This window comes from Opisthorchis viverrini (assembly GCF_000715545.1).
Source record: "Opisthorchis viverrini unplaced genomic scaffold opera_v5_87, whole genome shotgun sequence".
In the NCBI taxonomy this organism is placed as follows: Eukaryota; Metazoa; Platyhelminthes; class Trematoda; order Opisthorchiida; family Opisthorchiidae; genus Opisthorchis; species Opisthorchis viverrini.
The window spans coordinates 707,562-730,718 of NW_008751747.1; the positions used below are offsets into that span (position 1 = coordinate 707,562).

The 23,157-nt window shown below is 42.0% G+C and overlaps 1 protein-coding gene across 1 annotated transcript in view; it reads right to left on the minus strand.

Moving 5' to 3' along the window:
* Positions 1–17,160: 17,160 nt before the first annotated feature.
* T265_13679 (hypothetical protein) overlaps positions 17,161–23,157 on the minus strand; it is a gene marked incomplete at both ends in the record, with an annotated part of 33,357 nt that continues 27,360 nt past the window's right edge. The window contains 4 exons of the mRNA XM_009169994.1: positions 17,161–17,208; positions 17,301–17,533; positions 19,128–19,338; positions 21,901–22,056. Coding sequence (XP_009168258.1) covers positions 17,161–17,208; positions 17,301–17,533; positions 19,128–19,338; positions 21,901–22,056 — 648 coding nt within the window. The remainder of the gene's footprint in view (positions 17,209–17,300; positions 17,534–19,127; positions 19,339–21,900; positions 22,057–23,157) is intronic.

Consider the following 23,157-nt stretch of genomic DNA (forward strand, 5'->3'; position numbering starts at 1 on the left):
CCACAGAGAGATCGTCGGTATGATTACAAAATACAGAACCACCCAGGGGTCGGGGTGAGTCATCCGTGAGTGACTGAACTGGAGATGAGAATATGAGTCTCCGTGAAACGTGAAGAGCCTTAAAACAGCTTTTTGGAAAATGAAGAAGTTTGTATTTATTCAATCTTGACCCTGGCATATTCAAATGTGATTTTTGAGTCGTTAGAAAGCTGTAATCGATATTTGGCTTACTAAAGATTTTACCTTCATGAAAAACAAGCATACTATCAAACATAAGAAAGCTAAAGTACTGGTTAAATTCAGGCAGTCATTTCTCGTTCTCACTGCCTGAAAGATATGCTGAAGATATTCCTAGTAAACCAATACTTGGTTCGATTAGCAATGGAGTTTTCGTTCGGAAAGTAGCTTACTATTGACGCTTCACTTGCACGGGTTAAAGGGATAAAGGTTTCAAGTCCATCTCCAATAATTCTGTTCTGACGAATCTGTTTACTAAACCTTACTTGAATCGAGTAAAGGATTCCCTGTTAGACAATATTGCGCCAATTTTTATGTCGTCGGTTTCGGTGCATAGTAAACGCTGCAGTCCACCTAGTTCATTCGGTTTATACTGCATCGGTTATAAAAGCTGAACGCCTGATGTCCACTAGCTTCGCCTTTCATTTTACTACCAGCGAACATTTATTACAACTTTCACCGTTGCAGGTGATGAAAAGAAGCTGATTCAGATAAGCAGAGACAACGTTACACTTTGTATACAGTTTACAGGCGCGTCACACTAACAGTGGTGTCCCACAAAAGGAGTTTCACGTTTTCCTTCTCCGTGAATATCTGCGACACGTCTGTGCCTGATTGGCTCATCCAGTGGAAGCACGCTGAGGACACAGTCATCCACTGTGGCTATCGCGTGCCTGGAGCACATATGCTGCCACGAGCTGTGCCGGTTATGGGAAGCCTTCGTCATGATAGTTCTTATCTACTAGTACTTTATTTATCATTCCTTCGGTCAGTACTTACCTACTATTCACTGTTCTCAGTGTCCTACATCAGGTTAGCTCCAGGTTTGACCCTATCACTAACCTTGGTCTTCATACATCCAAAATGTTTTTGACGTCTAAAATTTTATGCCGTAGGACTGAGCAATGTTTACCTACTACTTGACCTAATCCGCATTCTGTCTAAGTCGCACTTATGATTACTGCTATTTTCTGTTATTTTGCTGACTTATTATTGCTGTAAAATTTGCTCGTTAAGCCAGAACATTCACTCAAGCTGCCTCTCCTCGTATGTTTAGCACCTAGCGCATATATCCCAACCACTTATGTGAACCGTCGTACAGAAATCTCGATTCTAATGGATAGGGATTTGTGTGCAAAAGACGCACCTTAGAGTGCATAAATCTTTACATATACTCGAGCGTTCTTCACATGTCCCAACCTACCGGATGTGGTAAGTCTAGAATCATTTTTGATTCTAAACATGCATCAACTGTTGAGGTAACCGCATGCGTGATCGACCAATATAATCCTGCGCAAGGGCCAAATGCGCCTGCACACTTCACATCTTTCTATCAATTGGAAAAAGTTTGCAACGGATTGAAAAATTACCCTTTCAGAAGGGTTTGGTTAAGAACCGGTAAACAGTCGATTTGGCCTGACGAGGCTTTTGTACCAAAAGCGAAACGTCGCCCAATTCAAAACTACCGATAGTTTACCAAGCCCTTCTGAAACTGATTTTTCTCTTTTTACTATGCCTCATAGATCCCTCGAAATAGCCGAAACTAGGTGTTCCTCTACCTTTTAACAGCAGAGGTCATCCTAACAAGATAGCTGAGGTAATCATCGATCGAGCTAGTTCGTTCCCCCGGTTTCTCTGTATAACATCTAAAAAAAGTAAAGAACACCGAATGGTATATCACAATATGTTTTACTGACCTTCCAAATGTAGTCCGTAACGTAGGAATGAATGTTAGTACATGAGTTCTCCTGGCAAAATACTAAGCCTTATTTGTGTGTGAGTGTGTGGCTGTCGTACATCTGTATAAATATAAGTAGGCGGGGCTGAGAAGAGATACAATTTTTGGGTGGATTCAACAGCAAAATATTCTCACTTCCATTTGCCTGGTGTGGATCCTAAAACACAAACGGCAGAATATAAACGCTAATACGAATAAGGCGGGCCGAGATCCAGACAGTGAAATAGCGAGGAATTAATGAACAGTATATGGAGCACTCAGAATATATCTAAAATAATGTCAAACTTGACATTGCTTGGCTGAATTGTCTTGAAACAGCCTAATGCTACCTAATACAGCAAGAGTGTAAAAAAACGGCTATTTTCTTCATGTTCTTAGAACCTTCAGCCACAGAGACTAGCAAAATTCTTGTCTGCTTTTGAATTCCAATCTAAGTAACTACTCGCCGTTTCTATCGTTAGAAAGGACAAATCGTAATCTGGGCTGGTTTCTGTTCTGGCGATTCCCGCCTCAGATAGGTGAATCCACGGATTTTTGGCTCTGGATACCTTGAGCATTTCATAGTCTGTTGTTTTGGACCGCATTAATGAAAGACCATGGTAATTCAATAGAACCTACCCCAGTTGACGCTGATTAAAATGCAAAGTTCTAAAGTTGGTGTTACTTAAAGGTGACCCTGCTGGGTGTTAATGAATCAAATCACAAAAGAAGGCAATAACTTTTATTCGGCTACGAACAATTACAAAACTCCCCACTTCGTCTTCTATTTCGATGCAATTTTGGCATCTGAACGCAGAAACGTCAAAATGATCCCAGTGTATCATCTTCCACTGAAGGTAGAACCAAGGTGACGATTACCTACAAACCTACAATTTTAAACAGAAATGGTCGCGGCTGGTCACATATACATATGTATGGATGTCTATGACTCTGCGCGAACCCTCGGTTCTAATCGCAACAAAGCATCCTTAGTGCCTTCCGCCGCGGCAGAATGAAAAGCATGTCGTATATATATATATATATATATATATATATATATATATATAAAGAGCACGGGTTGCTGGATCGAGTCTTTTCGTAGTATGTAATGCAACGAAATGGTTTGGTTTTTCCTTGACTAACTGGAAAGTATCTGGGACATATTTGATCAACGAACGATGTGAATCCTGGAAAATTGCCGCATTTTATCAAGTCAACATTGGAAGTTTCAGACTAAAAGTTTACGTTAAGCCTTCAAGGCGTACACCATGAAGCGGAGGGTGTACTTCTAAACAACGAAACTTGCAAGCAGCAGTTCGGAAACCTGGAGACGTCCAGGGACCTAAATTTCCTACTGACGATGGTGAATAGTCCAAAATGTCACTCCGTGTGGTATAACGCCCAGCCGTTGCAATATGCCAGTGTACAAAGAGAGAATAATCTATTTCAGCTGTTCTGTCAAATGGTGAATGCATTTCTGTCATCTGGTGAGATTGCTGAGTAGCACTCGGCCATATACATGCTATCCGTTTTCGACCTCTGAATTTGTCAGTTCTGTCGATCATAGCGTACACAATGTCCGGTCTCAGAAGTTTGTTTGTAATCGATTACTCCTTTGTTCGTGATAAAAACCTCACTTCAATTTCACCATTGATTAGGGTGTGTTAGGTGATGTAACTTGAGACAGGAAGGGAAGAAACCGTTCTGCTTTTAGTAATCTGTGGCCCCATCTTATTACGCAAAGTCTGCGGATGGATATACTGGTGGTTGAATTTTTGGCGGTCGAATTTTCCGGAATCGAAATGTGCATACACCAAATGGCTCGTATGAAAATTTAGTCGATGGCCTGAAATTGAGTACAGAACCTAAAGTAACTTAGTGGTTCCAAAAATTCAAGTATTAATAAGAATAACTTACCAGCCTCTCAACGTGATGGTTTGTTCGTATTTATCAGAAAGCTGGCTGGCCGAGATTTTGCAGGGCACCCTCTTCATTCGTGTGTCGTACGTCCAACCATCTTTCGCTTACGCTTCTGAAAAAGCATGGTTGTAAACTCGCAATAGCTTGTGCCGAAGCCAAGGAACTGTGACATGTACGACAGATCATGCTTTCAGTTTTGACAAAATAGTACAAGTAACGATTACACTAACGGTCAGGCAGGTACATGTGGCGCATTTGAAAACTCGTGGCGTTTCCACGAGGTTCAAACGTGTTGTGGCCAAATAAAAATTGAAAATGACGATTCAAGAGGGACAGAGACAACAACACTCTACAGCGCTAGAGACAAGCGAATCGAACTGAACACACGCCTGACGTGGGACAGAGACACATCGGTCATCGCTCATGCCAGTGTCTTTCAAGGCCACACGACGATGGGCCGCCCGTGGGCCAATGAGCACCAGGCCATGTGCCATCGATCGCTCATGTGATTGTAGCACTACTTCGTAGGACGCACACGTGCGCTGATGTAAAGCAGTCTACGCTCAGGTAGATAGTTAATATAGTACAGCAAGCCCGTTTCTGAAACATGCAAGCAGGTAATAGAAAAAAATTTAGCAGACTTCTACGACTGATAAAAGAGAAAAACGATCAATTCAGTCGAAAGCTTGTCGTGTTCTCTAGGATCGTTTGCTGAATTTTCGTATCAAAGGAGTACGGCAGCCCCCACAGGACCAGAAAAATAACAGGCCAAGAAACTTCAAAGTGAAATATTAGAAGAGTTGAATCTTACCTAGAAATGAACCTAAAACGAGCCTTTTTCTTTGGCGAATATCTTGTGGTTTTGTATGGAGGTAGTGCACTACGGACAAGATTGCTGAAAACTCTCGGATGGGTTTTGAGCAAACTTGTGAATAGTGCATTACGTATATAAAATGTATCGCGATATCTCGGATGCCGTACCGAGTGAAACTTGAGGCGGCATGTTGCAGCACATTCAGCTGCTTGAGAACACCACGAGTGAGGAATTCGGCTGGGTTCCAGGTGAGCCTCAATTCAAAACCAAACTTGTATGCAAATGAGTGTATTTTTCTAGTCTTCTGGCTTCGTTCTGAGGAAAAGTCAGTCAAGCTCATTAGATCACGTTTAGGTTTGCAAGTAAAAGACTGCGAACACTTCCGAGGCCTATTAAATGAGGAATAAGTCAACTTTACCCTCTTGAGTTGGAAAAATTGATTCATTTATGATGGAACACTTTTCTTCTGCTCAGGACAGATCTCACCCGTTTTCGGGCTCATCAGGTAGGCACAATCCTACAGTTCCCCTGAACTTTGTGTTCTACTACAACCCAACCTGTACGCAATTTGCGAAATACGCTCATTTTTACACGGATCAATCTTTTCATCAAGGGACTCAAAGGATTTCAGGTTGATCTGTCATTTGCGGTATAATTCAACTAAATGTGCTGCATAAACGGCTTTCTCATGTTTCAGCTGATACAATATTCCAGATAATGAGTTATATTTTCTTAAAAAAAACTTAGAAATTGGAGACTTGGACCTACTCTCCAAGGTTCAAAAAGGGTGAAACCCGCCGTGAGGAAGCGAAGAAATTACAGAGAAATTACAGAAATTACAGCGTAGTATTTCGTCCGGAAAATATGCTGCAATATCCCAAATATCATACCGGTTGAAACTTTGCGCACTACATTCATTTGAAGAATTTCATAAACGAGAGATCTAACTGGGATTTAGTTCAACCTTTCGTTGAAAGGAAGGAAATGAGTGTGTTTCGCAAAGTGTTCCCTTAAGCTATGGTTTCTCATTTACCCAATATTGATTGTTACCGGAGGCACGCATCTTGTGGTTGGCTTCAAATTCTGCGAAGGCAATAAAGTTCGGTTTGCTGAAAACGCCTTAATGGCTAGCGAATCACCGAAGCTCAGTGTTTCGTAATGTGGGGAGCAAAAATGCAGACTAATCCGCATGTCCTGACTGTCTCGTAGCGAACCGTCGGCAGTATCCTCTCTGATTTTCCAGCGGTGGCATCACGTCCACCGTCAACGTCCTTTGGAAACTCAAAAATTCGCAGCAGAAGTCACAGTGCTTGAACGTAAGTAAAGGCCTTTCCATTGTTTTGAGCATCAAGTGCTCAATATAGTGCAAGTGAGGTATTTTGACTTCTTTACCAGGAACCGGGGTTGATTGAAATTCTGGGATACGAGGAGCTTATTCCGCTTGGTTCTGTCTGGTAGACATTTGATTTTTATCTTTTCGGCTTCACTGTTTACTAAACGTCGGACAACATAAATTTAGAAAAACACGGTGTTCGTAGAAAGGTGTGAAGGGTGATATCTCCACTCGGTGAGATCTGAGCACGCTCATCTTTCTCCACACCTGCGGATATACACATTTAAAACTAGGTAAACTACAGAGGATTTCGATTGAATGGTCTGGTGATGAACGAGGTACACGTTCTCTCTAACATAAAGAGGTACGAACAACCAGATTACGTCAAAAGCATCAGCACGATGGCATTTTGATGACCATTTGCAACAAAGAACCTGAGATTATCCTCAGTGATGAAATGGATTTCCAATTCAGTGAAATCATTAAACTGCCAGTCTGCGGCCTTGCCAGAATCAAACATAAATTTGATGGAATCCATAGAATTAGGCCTAGCTAACGGATTCCAAGAAAGGGGAAAACAAATATTGGCTATCAAAGATTTTTCATCAGCCTTGTGAGTTTCTCGTTTTATCAACAAAATGAACACTTCATGACCCGTTGAATGGTGGCAGCTCAACTAATAAAAGCACGTTATGAAAACTGGCATTAAGCAAGCAGACTTTTATACTGACGACTTGGTAAATCTTTTTCTGAACGTTTGTCCGACAATTGTCCCCTTTTTTGTTAGGACTGACTGATATCACCGGGGTTGGGTCTTGGAGACGACATTTTTGCTTGGTATTTTGTTCTACTAGCGTTCCGCAAGTAGCACGACTTCCAGACCGCATATCCTGTACATTTATTGGAACTACAGGCTACTGCCAGCGCACGTATCACTAAGTCGTATGTAACTTCAGTTAATGCAAGTATTGCTTGTTTGAAAGAGGCATAACTTGATTCTTCAGACTCTCAAATAGAGATGTGGATACTAGTAAATTTGATTTTTCGAAGAATGACTCTCCAACATAACCAGGATGTTGAATTCAACGATATCAATCAAGCCGAATAGATAACCAAAATAAAACAAAGATACATCTGAAAAAGGTATCCTCCTGAAATCTACTTGCAATAAGAACCAAATTTCAATCCTCGTTAATCTATAAGGTGGTCCAGGCAAACTGGTCATGGTATATCACAGAGGCACACTTCAAGGCAAATGCTATTCATTCGGAAGGCAATTCATATCGGTCCCTCTCTAGGCGATCACATCTTTCTTTCTGAGGGGACGCTGTTCAAGATGCCATTTTGTAGTGCCTCTTCAGCGCAAAAAGCAATGTACCGGACCTTCCCTTAATTGTCAGTTTTTTTAGATCATCATTGAGGAAATCCAACCATGTAGGCTGAGTGGTTGACACAGTTTGGTGGCAAACTGTTCAAGTGGATATTTGGCCTAGTTGTCTTATGATTCAAGACCTTAGGCGCGCAGCACCAATGAGTTGATTCAGACGGAAAAAGTGGTCTGATGCTTCATGCTTTACGACCAGATAGATGATTTATGCTCTAAGCACCCTCTGTCTTATGACCCACCTTCCTCAACTAAGCATAAATCGTGAACTGAGCAGGGCCATGCATTAAGTAACTAGCCAGTCAAGGTTAAATATATTAAGAATCACTGGTATGACAATCTCTGTTTTTTTTGACAGATAGAATAAGACGGCGATTTTTATGGGGATGGAGTGAAGCAGTCTATCTGAGATCACAGGTTTAAGCTGGAATTAGCAGCTTTTTGGTCACTGTGCCCCGGGCCGTGTAATAAAGCCAATTTCCACCTTGAAAACAGCTCTTCACATACCAGGATTTAGTGGGACTAGTTTTAACATAAGCGAAATACACCCATTTGCAAATAAATTTGGTGTTGCAAAAGACTCACCTGGAACCCAGCTGAATCTCTCGTTTGTGATGTTTTCAGGTGCGTCTCTCTGAAGGCCCAATTGTTTGCAAATGGGTGTATTTCGCTAAGTCCGTGCAGTTTGGTTTCAAGTAGAACATAAAGTATATGGAAACTCGAGGACTGCGTCTACCTGATGATCCCCAAGAAGGGCGAAACCGGTCGTTGGATGTCAAAGAACTTTCAGCAATCGTATGAGTAGTACACTATGTAGTTTTAGCACTTTTTTTATCCAGTGTATCATGGATTTGCGTTTCGGATACGAAACGATTGGACAGATGTCTACCGGTCCCTGTGGAATATTGTCATTTGTGTCCCCTCAAAAGTTTGCTTTGTGTTCGCTCTTTATTCTACGTATGCCACATTCTCTTTGATCCACCTCAGTTTGTTCGGTAGAGACACTCAAGGTAAGAGACCAGCTAGATCCATTTGGATCTTTGGGTGAACGTTTTGTTTGATAAGCTGACAAACTGAGGTTGGAAGCCTTTTGGAACGTCCTTTCTCTTTAATGTCCATAGTTTTCGTCTGCAGTCAGGCGAATTATCAGGTATGACGAGTGCAAATGCATGGTTGAAGCCCAGTTAAGATGCTAAAGTAGGCAACACCGGTTACTTAGGCCGAACATTGTCATTTTGCCTCCAATTAAGCCAAACTTAAGGCAATAAACCATTTGAACTCACAGTCATCCGTCTCCACAAGCTTTTTACCCTTAATTTAGGACTAAATTCCTTATCTCTCACTTTGGTACCCTAATCGCCTAAAACCATGAAACCAGTTAGCTTTTCAAATAGGAAGCTGATGTGCATCGCCATGGTTATGCTCACAGTTGCATACCTTGATGTGAGGTATAATTTACCCATTTACTACCGGATCCCAAAACGGTCACCTGACTCAGTAATTTAAAGTAGAATGAACCACAATCTGTCCATACAAACAGACTGAACCTCTACGCTACAACTACAAACCTATCGACAATTGGCAGGCTTTTGTTGATCAGAAAACAAACCAGTCAGAAACAGACGGATTAACCTGTGACCCGTTGTCATCACGGATTCTCAGTTGCTACATCCCGAGCCCAGGAACCATTGTTCTATGCCAAAGAGTGTTGTGGTGATATCGTCAGCACGTGGCGGACTCAGGGCAGAAAGCCTTAATAAATGAATACACTGAAACCGGAATAGGTAGACAACCAGTTGCTAAATGGCTACGTCAAATTACCCACCATAATAATCGCTTGACGGTCTAAGAATTGAAAAACCCATCCATTCTGGGACCAAAACTGTTTCAGAGGAGCGTTATAAGCAATATTTATTGGGCTATCCTTCAAAATGTCGCCACGAAGTTTCACTTTTGTTCAGCTTTTCTAACAACCTCTAAATTCAGGGTTTGTACGCAGGCCCACCAATACTGGTATAAGGTATGAATACGCTGGGTAAGAATCTGGTACCTAAGCCAATAACATGACTAAAACGGAGCAAATGCTTAAGAAATGACGCTTTACTCGTATCACACAATTCTCTACAAGAACATACTCCAAAATTGAGGCCATTTGGCAATATAAAGTGCATCCTGTGAAATTCTATCATGTCCACATGGACTATGGCTCCACATACCTCTATTATCGGAGCATATGCGGTGCTCATTTAAGTTGTATCTATTCTGCCTTGCATACAGCACTCTCAAAACACCGTATGTACCGCACTGTACTATACCATATTGTTTTATGTAATGACATATTGTAGTGTGCTACATGCTAGTTTTAGGTACTGCATCATGCTCCATACTACCTAAGGCTAACATGCCGTGCGTGGGAAGGGAATATTCAAAAATGCCTTACTACTTTGTTACTTGTATGTATCATATCCTACTTTATTAGTATAGCGGGCTACTACTTATGCAAGCGTGAACTATGCATCATTACACGCTCCTTGATCGTTATGTGAAACACACTACATTACGCTATGCTTATTGTAAATATTGTTATATATTTCTTACCGGCAGCCTTCCTTGTGGTGAGCTGGAACTGTTTAGTAAAACTTGCTTGTTGGGTGTGACACACTATTCAAACCGCGCATGCAAGATTTAAAAAAGGCCGGGGATCTTGTTATCATTAATGTAGCGGTGGGTACAGTGTGTTGGGATGGTCGACACTATGGTTCAGTTCTGTGTGTTTCTGTGAGTTCTTCGCATAAACGATGCAGTTGGGTCACCCGTGAAAAGGCAAAGTAATGGGTGAATAAACAACATCCGCGATTCCGTTTAATTCGCTTTCAGTTATAACATTAGGCTAGTGGAAACGAAGGACGGCACCAAAACGGGATGAAACCGGTCGTAGGCAGTCGAGGTGTTTCCGGGTTTATGAGTAGTATAAGTTGGCTAGAAAATGTACTGTGATATCTCGAATATAGTACCAAATGAAATGGAACGTGACCTGGTGAGACATTTAATTGCAGGGGAGCATCTTAAACTAGCGATTCAACTGGATTCAGTTGAGTCTCTCGTTAAAACTTAATTAGTATACAAATGAGTGTGCTTCGCGAGGTGCCCGGCTTCTTGCATTTGTGAGCCTCCGCCTTTCCAGGGCCTCTCCAGCAAAAGCACCCCGAATCGAATTACACATTTTGTCCTAGCAAATGTTGATTCGTGGGAGTATGCGTTAATAGTTACCAAGGTGACTGTATTTGTGATGCAGTTCTGGATCATCCATTCAGGCCTGAAACCCGGCCAGTCTATCAACTTAAAAGGCGAATGTCCCGTGGAGTGCGAGTATTTTACGAAGGTCTCTTTGTTAGTAGACTGAGAGTCATCATCATCAAAGAATGACATCATTGTCCAACACCGATGCTTTGCTGCCGTACAACCATGATTTATTTGAAAGTCTTATGTAAAGAAAATAATAAAGGTGGATGGAGAAGGGACTTAGTTTTGGCTTAGTAAAATTACTCTGAGGTAACTACACCTCCAGACATCCATTCAGGCAATCTGGATAGAAACTGGCAACAAGATCGCCACTGACATCGGTTAGCAGCCATATCTTGCAGCATCTCCAATTAGGTGCAATGAAGATCGCGCGATCCCCATCCTGGAAGGCGAGTAGCACCCACACTTTTGATAATCTTTTTCATATCCTTGTGTCAGGTCAAGGGTCGACCACCTTTCTGCTACCGCCACTCTGAGTTGGGTATGGGAAACAGCACTCTTTTCGGCAAACGATGGTTAGGTATGCGCAGCACATGTATCAACCAAAACAGCTTCTGGTTCCGGACGCATTCTTCACCGGAAGTACCCACTGCACAACCGAAAATTTGCTTTCTAATTACCTCGTTACGGATTCGTTGACACCAACCTCCACGAGCTATGGTTCTGAGACAACGATTGTTGAAAACTTGAAGAGGTCTCGGTTCCGCCACTCGAACAGGCAAAGTTCCTTGGAAAGGAACCGTCAGTCGCAAGAAACCTGAGGTCGAATCCATTCATTCTGAGTGACACACAATTTCAGCAATCTTTACAGACTGTGAGAAATTTAAAACGGGATATTCATTGCAGTCACCTTTTCCAGTTTGCTCTTAAGGACAATAATTTAACCACATTAAGTGACTGATAAAATATTTAGGGCCCCAGGTGGATGTGAAGGCTAACCAATATTGAAGCAACATTTCGTCTCACAGCATTTTCGCCGTATCGATCTGCCACTGACACACACAGGTAGTAGTAGTCAGTTTCTATATTTGCTCAAAACACCTTTCCTGTGTGGCCAGTCGTCAAGCGTTTGCTTGAGGAGCCCTGAAATTCTTACGAAACAGAGACATATCACTTGACCACCGTGCGAGATGGCCTTAACGTTGTGCACTATGACCGTTGCTTCAAAATGATATCAGCGATAACGTTCGTAAGAATATTCACCGAAAACCCTAGAAAGATCGTCAGAAAGTAGTTGATAGCCTAGCTCCATGATCGTGGTGTTCAGGCAGGGTATATACATGTTTTTCTCCACCAAAATATCATTGACGTCATAAGTGCTAATGTTTAACATCATAATTGTCATCGAATAAAATAATCAGTTGGAGTGATGAGGAACATTACTCATGTCGTACAATTTTCGGTTAAATTCAACTTTACGTATCAGCTATACACCGTGTATCATAGGCACATTAGTTCCATTTGGTATAGGTTAGATCACCGGAAAACGGGAGTGTGGGACATACAACCAAGCGTTTGAGGCGAAGGCATGTTCAGTTTGTCCGGAAACGGGTAGCTACACACTGGAGGCAATAACCTGGATGCACGAGCGCCATTGACTGCGCGATAGGTTCATTTCCACCAATGGCATCAACTACTGGTGACTTTAGGCCCAAGGTCCCCATCCAGGGGGGCGTCAGTTGCCGACTCGACTAATTTGTTGTTTCCGTACTTCGTTGCCAGGTCATACACTGTCCACCTCTCGGTCGCTTCCACTCAGTACAGGGCTAGGCAAAAAGAGCTCTACGAGGCGGGTGGTCTTCTGTCATGTGGTTAGATAACTGCACGACCTTCTCCCGGATTCTAAGCTTCGTTTAAAAAGACCAAAATACTGACATTAGCGGTGGGCAATGGGAAGAACAGCGTGAGACAGCGTACATTCCTCGCTTCAGTGAAGCTGAAACTTCATAGGACACTGGGAAGTGAACTGTTTGCCATCATATCGCCCTTCGTATAGAAAATGGATGAACACTCACAAGGATCAACATAATTGGATAAACTGTATGGAAATCACTTAGAACTGCTAATCGAATTCACGATTACTGATAGTTCCAACAGGCAAGAGTTTGACAACAAATTTGGTCCGCCTTATGGGCTAATTCTGGTCACGTGTGTTCGTCCCAGAAGCTCGGGCGAACTGAAACTATGCATGCGTGAAAGTCATCAGTGGAGTGACGACGAATGAAGGGTTTTATGAGATTGCTTTTGCCACTGTAGATTTCTACGCAAGAAATCCTAGGTGATAATTTGAAGCATGGTGTCCCCAGGTCGTGTGTAGATCGATAGACGAGTCAACAGAAATACATTGACACATTCATTTACCAGGACAACAAAACACCAGGTAGGTATAAGAATGGGATAAGCGCGCGCACATATAAACGAAAATGTGAAGTGAAAATGCATGGATAACAAAAGTAATGACAAAATTTCATGCAACATGTGCGCGCGAACGGTCCACAAATTGTTACAGATGTACAGATGATAATGGTGTTTGTTTCAACAGATGGACGCAGACAAGAACCAACCAACCCATGATTAATGTTAGCGCGAGGGATATGGGCAAAATGGAAAAAAGTAATTCAGGTGTTAGTCTGAAGCGGAAAGAATAACGAACGCGTGACTGAACTACATCATGTCTACGCATTTCCCCTGGTGAGAAGCAAATCGCTGTATACAACTAAATAGAGTTTTTGGCTGTTCTCTGAACCGAACCGAAAGAATTGAATTGAATGCTCTCTCAGTAAAACATGCTGTCTTTGTAAGGTGCCTAGAGAGTTTGTAAATATGAGACTTTCCTTAACAGACAGTTGAACCCAAAAAGGAGTCAGATACTAATTAGCGATAGGAAATTCTACTTTATAACCATATGCGGTCGTGGATAAATCTTAACTACATACCTGAGCATTGAGTGAATGCAGTGCCGAAATTCCAGACAAATCAATAAGCCATTCAAGGCTGATCAGGTTTTTCTTCCAGTAATTTGAACCATTGTTTGATCTTCTCCTCGAGTACTTGGAAGTTGTTTGCTCTACAACAATTTCCTTTTGGACACTTGAGTATACACAGGAGCTTTCTTAGTGTTCCTTTGTTGTGATCTATGTAAAAGAGTCTAACAACGTGAGAATTTATAGTCTTCCAGTTGCCCCACCCTGCTTTGCAGTTACGTGGAGAAGCCATCTTAGTAACGCCCCGTGTGTTGAACAACTATCGACTGACTGTCACCTTTTGCGCCACTGATTTTGCGATCAGCCAAACTCCGTTCAGTTCAATTATTCTAGTAATCGAAATGAGGCAGTCAGTTAATGGGTGGTGGGGGTTTCACTATGTATAATTGTTACAGTGTGGATACATTGAGTTTGTTACCCAAGTACCGACGGATTCGTATTGAGGATGGTCCCGTGGGCTTTCTACAAAGAATGACTGCCGTTATAAAAGCGCAAACGAGGTTGAAAATTTCCTCGGCGGCCTCTTCCTTTGGGACGAATTTTAAAAAGAGGAGATACATACTTTAGCTAGGTTAGCATATTGTTCGATTTGTCATTTGGACACTGGACTGTAGAATGATTCTTACCGATCACTTTACTTCTGATGTCTTTTGCTTGTACACGAGTTTGGGAGGAAAAGATGAGGGTGATCGCATTCCTTCACCAGGTGAGCGCGATTCACACAATAGTATTACCCAAAGTAAGTTTAGATGAACCTCTTAGGCGTTATTCTATACATTTAGGCTCACATGTGGTCTGAAAAGAGCCGAGGACACGCCCTGTTCGAAGCTTCCACAACAGAGGCGCATAGTTCGACAGATAAACCTTAATTAGGCTACGAAAATCCAGAATACTTGCCAAGGAGATCGGTTGCGTGTTATATCATGTAGGACTTCCAATCTTTTGCAGGAGTTTCCATGAGAGTTCCGGATAGAGAGCTGTGCGGATGACCCACAGAGCCCATTATGTAGTTGCCACCACTGCTTTACCGTACACGGACTAGTTTTGTTTCGCCTGCAAGTGTTTGGAATGGAAAACAGTGCTTTCCAGCGTGCTTTCCTTTTTTATTTTTTCTAGCTAAAATCACTTGGCCTATTTTTGTGCCAGCAAGGTATCGGTATTTAAGACCGATGTTGCCCTCGGTATTGAAGATGAATAGAGCAAAGTCTGAGTTTCGCATAGTGTGAGTGATCTTGCTGAAGGCAGCCCAAACAGAGTGAACCAATTTAGCTCACGGTGCACTACTCTGAACCTAGGACTAAACCGCAGATACATAAACGAAAGTGATACCTGTTATGAAGATCACGACACCTACGCTGAGGTGCTCTTCGATCTAAATTAGGCTTTGTAGTGGTCCCGAAGGGCACTTTCAATCAAACCTCAACGATTAGCAAACTTCAGTAAGAGATACATGAAGAAGGGTCCCTATATTTTTCTACCTTGTTCACCGACATGTCACGCTTGTTCTTACCAGTGGAGTAAATTTGGTGAAATGAAATTTGCCAATGTATTTCTTTGGAATCCAGATTGTGTTAGGTTGTTACGCACAAGAAAAAATTCATGCAAAGTCACTGAATGCTTGAACACCACTATCCAGTTACTATAGCGATGCACAGGATGCACGGTTTGCCAACTGAAGCAATGTTCCACGCAAATGGTTAGCTTTCACTGCTCGGATTATAATAACTGTCGCGTTTCTGATCAACCATGATGGTGAAAACTGAAAGTCAGCAGTGGTATTTAACCGTCAAACTGATTACGGGCTTGTTATTCACGCTATTCTGACTGAAACATTCAGTAACGAACCAGTCATAGTGAGTTTTCTAAAATGATTCTGTTTTACAGGTCAGTTACTCGACCGTCACCTAACTGATAGCAGATTCTTACTTTAATTTTCTCCACTGTTACTCGATAGTTTCCATTTCTGATGTGACCAAACTACGTGGTCGTCTTGGATAATAATGAAAAAAAATTTCACCCATGGGTGGATAAAATTTCATTTTTTTCCAGGGAGCCTATGGCATTTCAAGAGTGTATTCAATCTAGCAATGTTATTACCTCTCCGAACGTTATTCTTTTGGGAGGCTGCTAAAAGCCCACTTTGCTTTCTTGGTGATTTAGTGTCGTGCTCTTATGAGTGGCTATTGTCTGAACGATTGTTTGACGTTTTTTTCTCACGAAAAAACTGGTCGGATGCCATAAAATTTTTGCGATCGCGCATCAGTTGATCAACGTTTCAGAAATGAGAAGACACAACATTTACTCCAAAGATGAGCTCATATGTGTTTGCACGATAATTTAGCGGACATCAAGAAAGACTGTCACTAAATAATACTAGAATGATGTTTCGCAGTCCAACTAGATTATGGAAATCGTGGTTGAAGACATTTGTTTTATTTACGTGTGAGTAGTTGCTTGGCTTTCCTCCTTCATAATCCAAACAGGCACTGGACTCGAATGAGTTTCTTGTCACAGGTCATTAGTCGAGCAGAGGAGTTCTGACGTGGGAGCTGAATTGGACGAGTTTGAACTATTCACTCTGATCAGACAAGCACATTGGGATTCTGAGCGATGTGTTGGCTTGCCTAAAGACTTGATTCGTCGTAATAGAAGGTAGATTACTCAAATGTTCTAATGTATTTAATGAGTCAGAAAAATTTCGCGGCTACTTGCGAGTTGTATAAGATAACTGTTCAGCAAGTCTGTATTTTGAAACTTTTCACATACAGCCATGTCGATCAGTACAACCAGGGGTGTACAGGTCGTGACCCAAAGCGTCCAACAAATTAATCTCGTTATTGAATGTGAGAACAAGCTTGAAAGTTCAGACCCACTGAGGGTACCCTCTAGGAAACGGTGGCATTATTGTCTTATGGGTCAGAGATCCCAGGTTTGATTCTTGACACGAAAGAGGACTGGCACCATTAGTAAGCCTTGAGAAGGGCGAAAACCGAATTCAGTGCCTCCACACTCTAATGAAGACCAACACAAATTACTTTTCAGTACATGATGAAGACAGTTCAAACGACACTTACGACTACAAATCAATGGGCTCATGATTTTCCATTCAGACTCAAAGTTTGAAACTGATTCACGGACTTCCTGTGTGATGTACAGCATCTTTCTAAACATATAGCCTTTCTGTGAATGGCTTGATTATCCGCTCACCAAGCTGCATTTGAAACCTGATTTTCTAAACGTAATGGTAAGGCCAATTTTTGCTATGCCGCACGATGAAGATCTTAAGTGAGTCAATCGGTTCGCTCTCTGTATGCTTTTCCATGAGGTTCAACGAGGTTTTTATCACGTCCCCAATGGATGGGTTTCCATGCCACCCGCAAACGAATACTTTATAAGCCATGGCTATGAAAGTTCAAAGCACCATCGAGCAGATTTAAGAAAGAGCAGTATGGGAACACGCGGACTCACTCTGTAATCTCTATCTTTTTGTCTCATTTCTCGTCTTCTTCTGCTGGCCTGAAACAGACAAAAAAACATCACTCTAGATCGCATCGAACTGGCCGTTTAGTACGCCATCAAAACGACTCCAAGGAAAACAGGTGACTTACATCAAAATAGAGCCAAAAGATGAATATGGCGTGGGCGATAATGTAAATAATTACAAATGAAGTGAAGACGTGTTGTTCCACTTTTTGAACTTCTTTCCATTCTTTACATGCCATCAGGTTTGTCGGGGTACATTCGGGTTCCAAAACTGTTGCGGTGACTATTGTATTGTTCCAAGCAAAATCTTCGGTGCTACTGTTGCCATTCATATCTGTGGTATTTCTGAAGGTATCGGCTAAAAAGTACACATAAAATGAGAAGTTGGCGGCCACCCAAGTGGGGCAATGTTTGTAAAACTAAGAACGGAGCCTTACATGTAAAAAAAATCACAGTGTCTGGTAGCTGCCCACTTAAGGTACAGAACAAATTTCCCAATGGAAGGAGCTGTCTGGATGAAAGGAAGCCGCCAGGGATTTGAATCATAGTCAGTTCAAGATATCATTCTAAATGAACGACTAATTACGTGAATCTACAAAAACAGTGACTAAAATTTACACATCACTTAGAAGACGATGTGATGTGCGACGATTACACACTTTCTAGCCTGTTAACTGTGATAACGCTTCACCCAAAATGGGTTTTATAAGTTCATACAAATAAGTTGAGAAACAGGTGGAAGACATGGTTAGTTACGACACCGATAGTGCAGACTCCATTCATTCTTCTACTGTTTCATCCTCTTTTTGGGTCACCTAGTTTGCAGTTCACCCGCAAAGTCAACCAGTGAGCAGTACGTTCATGAATATCATCGCCTGAATTAACAACACTTGGTAGGTGTCGCCCAGTTAAGCAGATCTTATGGAGTCTCCGAGTCACCTCCGGTTCAACTATAGTGAAGATATGTGGTCTCAGCCGAATATGGGGTCGACAAAATCAAATGAGAATCGCTAGACTTGGTATCGTGCTAATCATGCTATCTTGCTAATCGTGGTATAACCTATATCGTGGACCAGTATGGACTGGGTGTCACTTCACGATAGTCGAGCATCGTGATAAGGCTTCGAATGGTGTTCAGTCTAACGAATAGTGGATAAGCATTAAAAATTTTGGCTTTAAAATTGTGGGTAGGATCTATAAATATCAGCAGTTTATAAATGTCTTCATAAAGTAAACCAAATGGCGATTAAACCGAATGACTTTTTGTGGACCTGACTGTTCATAGAGGAGTGAGAAAAGCAGCAGACTTTGATTATTAAAAATTTAAAAAACCACAACTTTCGCGCATGTGGTCGTCACTAATTTCACTGTCATTAAAAAATCAGAACCGCTTGGCTACTTTTGAAGGTTTCAAGTAAAATTATGTTGTCCAGAAGGACATCATTTGATATGCCTGTAATTGAAAAATCGATCAATCAATTGCTCAGCTGTAAGACCCTTTCAGGGCGATGCTGCTACACCACCCAAAGGAAGTACGGGGCTGGGGACCTCTCAGGTTACCCAAGTCTGGGCAGGAGTGGTCGGGATGATGTGGTTGGATTCAAACCATGCGGTTCCGGGCTAGTAATTTTGCGCTTTAACAAATGAGCTATTTCAAACTCATTACTGCAAAATATGGAACGGAAAAATGAATCTAACCTTTGATGAAGTAGATGTTACGACAAGAGTTTTTAGGACAGTGAGGTGCAAAAATCAAGCTCTGAGTTCACTATCCAAGCAGCGGATCGCCTGGTAGCCTCAACGTTTAAGTGTGCACATTAGGTGTAGTATTTTGGTTTAAAAACATTTGTTAAGAAAAACTTATACCAGCCGAGACTCAAGGTCATTTTGACAAACGCATGGTTTCCGAGCAGGCTTGTTACAAAACTGATCCTACTTTGGTTTCCACTTACCACCTTTCCACTTGGAATTACTCAGATTGCCCCGTGAAGCGTTGTGTGCAAATTGAGTTGGAATCTTTGGCGTGGTGAAATCAAAAGTATCACTCAATTCGCCCGATTGTCCGTTTCGAATGGCAATGTGTTGTGGATCCAGCAATGTAACCACAGCATGCCAAATACTGATGATGCAGAGAATTGCCAGAGACATGAGCACATATTTGTCCTGTTTGTTAAGTGCAAAAGAAATAATGGAGTATTGTCACGGGTGTTTTGTTTTCCCACTGTACAAGAATCTTATGGATACCATACTATCCCCTACTGCGGCCGTATACCAGAAGCAGGATTAGTCCAGCTGTAGTCTTGAAGTAACTGTCATCAACGCTCAAAACTATCGTTATCGAGAGATGGACAGCAAGCGTAAGTCTTCGTCCGTAACCGGAATAACAAATTCAACTTTTGGAAGGATAATATTCCACTGATGTCAAGTTTTTGAAAAATGGAGCACAAAACTTAGAAAACGGATGACGTCCGAACAGGTACCACGGGGCCTAAAGTAAAACATTTGATTTCCCAACCTGTCCACTCACATCTTTCGGCGTGAGAGTTCAAGAAACCATAGTTATATCATGTGAAGGTGTCTATAAGGTCATCTTAGCAAATCTCCACTACTCTTTGACATTTCCTTTTGTCTACAAGACATATCACGAGGCTATCAGCGAAAAACGGTTGTCCACTGGGTCCAGTGGGTTGAGCTATTTCTACGGGAGTTCATGAGTATGTTCAGACAAAACGGCTAGATACTTGAAAAAATGCTGGTATTCTATCTGTTGATTACGCGACTCAGCCGGCGAAGTTTATTTGAAACTGTGAACCGTTGTCACAGTGAAGTTAAATTCGGGACCGAAGAAGATACTGAATGAATTTTTCATCCCGTATGCCTACAGTGACGAGTCATTGATGGATGCGGTGTCACGATCCCAGAAATAGTGTCTTGCAAATTACAAACGGGCCCTTGTTCGTAAGATGTCCTCCACAGGATATTGGAATTCGTCCAAAGGACCCGTAAAAAGACAACACTAGGTTAAATCTGTGCTTATGGATGAGTTACATCAACTAGAGTTTCTTCATGACCGCAGAAGGTTTCTCCTTAAAAAAGGCAAAAACATCGCCAGAATAAAGCGCAAATAGCGATGCTATATCAATATTACAGAAATCTTTACCTGACGCTAAAAAGCGCATTTCCATAGAAATCGGTTGGCTGAATCCTGTGTGCATAACTTGAGAAAATCGTATTACTTTTTATAGTAATTCCCACTGCGTATTAACCAACGTCTGCAGGAATTTCTGATGTCTGATTTCCTCGGTGCTTTCCAAAGTGGTCCACCGTAATTGGTGTAGCCAAGTTATTGGCGTTTGAGCAACCTATTCGATCCTGAATGTGAAGGTATGCAGGCAACAAACTGGCCGGTCTCGGTCGTCAAAATTATTGTTGTGCCTGAATATCACTTAGTTCCAGTTTATTCATGTTAGAGTTTAGGCTTGTAGCAGATAAAATTGCCAGCTCACAATGCGGCGTTTTTGGAGACTTCGCGATGAGTAACCTCAGTCCTTGTGGAACAACTAACATGGGTGAGCTTCTCTCCCTGCAAATGTTCACTACCGTGCATAAACCGGGAGTATTTCGGAAACGGATAGTTTTTCAAGCCAGCGCCAATGAAACACGAATAGACTGGGCTGAACAGCGGTGTCAGCAAATCCGTTTCCTTTGAAAGTCTACATAATCCGAAACATTCACATTGCTCCAGTGGGAGCAACGTTCGTTTATTCGGACGTCAAATGTTAACGTGCACTGGAAGCTCAGTGCGATCTGATCTGACTGCAGATAGCGTGGAGCAGTAGAGAATCATCGGAACCAGTTGCACCAGTTCAGCTGTGGGACTTCTTAATCTACATCCTACAGGCACCGACAGAGTAAGCTAGACAAACAATGTCTGTCTTATTCCAACGCTGGACGAACAGAGCAGCTCAAACTCACCGTGCAATAGGTTTCATCCCGAAGAAAGACGAGTAGGATCTTGTTCAATGACGTAGGAACAACTTAATGGTGGGGCGGCAGAATTGTTCTTTTGTATCTATCTATAGAAGTTTTCCCGGATTCACTCCCCTATTTGCAACTGGCAATGCAGCTTACTCCTGATTCATGAACACAATGCGGGTTACCAAACACAAAAAAGGACTTCATATCGAGTTCGGATGTCTTCAAAGTGTTGCCGAGGTGGTGCAATTACCAGTTTGACGGAACATTTTTTATTAGTAAATCAGCTGTTGCACCCGTTACTGCCTAACTGTTTTTATCTTTTCCCCTGATACATGATCGTTGCTCGTCGAATGAAGCACGCCACATAGTGTGCACCCGATAAACAGCTCTGGAGTTGCCCGAATGCTGCTGCATAACCCATGAAAAACGATACGGATCTGGTTTATTCCCCCGAACTGCGATTGTTAGTGTATCGCTATGTTGGCATACATGCGCGGTGAAGTCATGGTTTTCATTACTTTAGGGTCAAATTCGTGTATATGCATGGTACATACATACATATACACGGTACTGTCAGGAGTGATTTACGGAAACGAAGATCATGGTAAGTAGTGAACCTGGTTTTGAAATAAATTCTATTCTAAAATTGGATGATTCCAAAGATCATTGTTTGTATAGAACAGCCGCTCTTTCATGTGTTTGAAACATTCGGTTGCGCGGTAATTAAACCATGCTAAATCAACTTACCATATAAGTTAAGTAGGATATCTTGGGTAAACTCTGAGTGATCACATATTTGAAGGTAACGCTTGTGAGAATCAGAGTAAACGAAAGCCGAAGTCGAAGTTCGGCCTTGTCCGGGGATACGGCAAATGTGGCAAAGGATAGGCCAGATATCATGAACTGAAAGTGGGAAACAGAGAGATCAAACATGGGCATGAACTACTGTAGAGACTTGTCAAAACAGATCACTCTTTTAAACATGATATAAAGGGGAATAACTTTTCTGGTTTCCATGGCAGTATTTGTAAAATAACGTCTGCTGTCACTCTGTGTTCAGTTGTATTTTGAAAAAGTCAATGAAAAGTAAGAATGTGAGTCATGCTTTTCGGGGGATGAATGCGAAGGCATGTTTTTGTTGTCACTACACCTTTATTAACTTCTATGACGTCGATTGCCACCAGCATGACTCCGAAACAATGCAAAAGTTCGGATTTTGGAGATATTGACATTCATCTCAAGGGAATTCTTTCGCAATGTTTAAAGAATGTCAACTGACTGAAAACCTTGTGTTGAAAGTCAAGTGAAATTAAGCGAGAGAGCACAAAATATGGAAGGTAACATTCCAAAACTTGAATAACACTTCTAAGATTTCGACTGGTACAAAAATCGGTTCCGAATAACTCAGTAGGTATTTGGAGTGATCAGTTAAGCTTCACCTGAAACGCCAGTTAGCACTTTCAGACTGACGAGCACGGGACGCGCGTCCGCCAAACAATCAAACGGTTAGGGAATTCGGTTTAGGATGAATCCTTTGTATGCCCAACTATTCGGATGGTTCAGGCCATCTGATGAAAGGTGAAGGGTCAGGGTGCCTATCCATCTCATAACCGCTCCTTAAAAAGGACTCGGGCCGGCCAGGATCCTTGCAGCCCTTCATTCAACTTGATGATTCCTAGTAAACACACAATTAACATGAAAGGATTCTGAATGCTCTTAAATGCAACTGTGAGTGCGCTTATAAGCGAGGACTGTAACACAAAGGTTTAAACCTTCCAAATGCGTGAAATTCACTGGTCACACATATTCAAACCTCCACAGCACCCCGTTGCGGTGTGGGAACCACCGCGGTTCCCCCACCGAAGTGGTACGGATCAGACCGTCCATTTTAATGCGCAAGCGCTACTGGCACCCACTCACGTTTTTTCTAGATTGGCGGAAAACTGTCGCGTGTTGTAAACACAAAGCCAAATGGGCTTACTTCGTATGAGTTCTGAGTGTCTT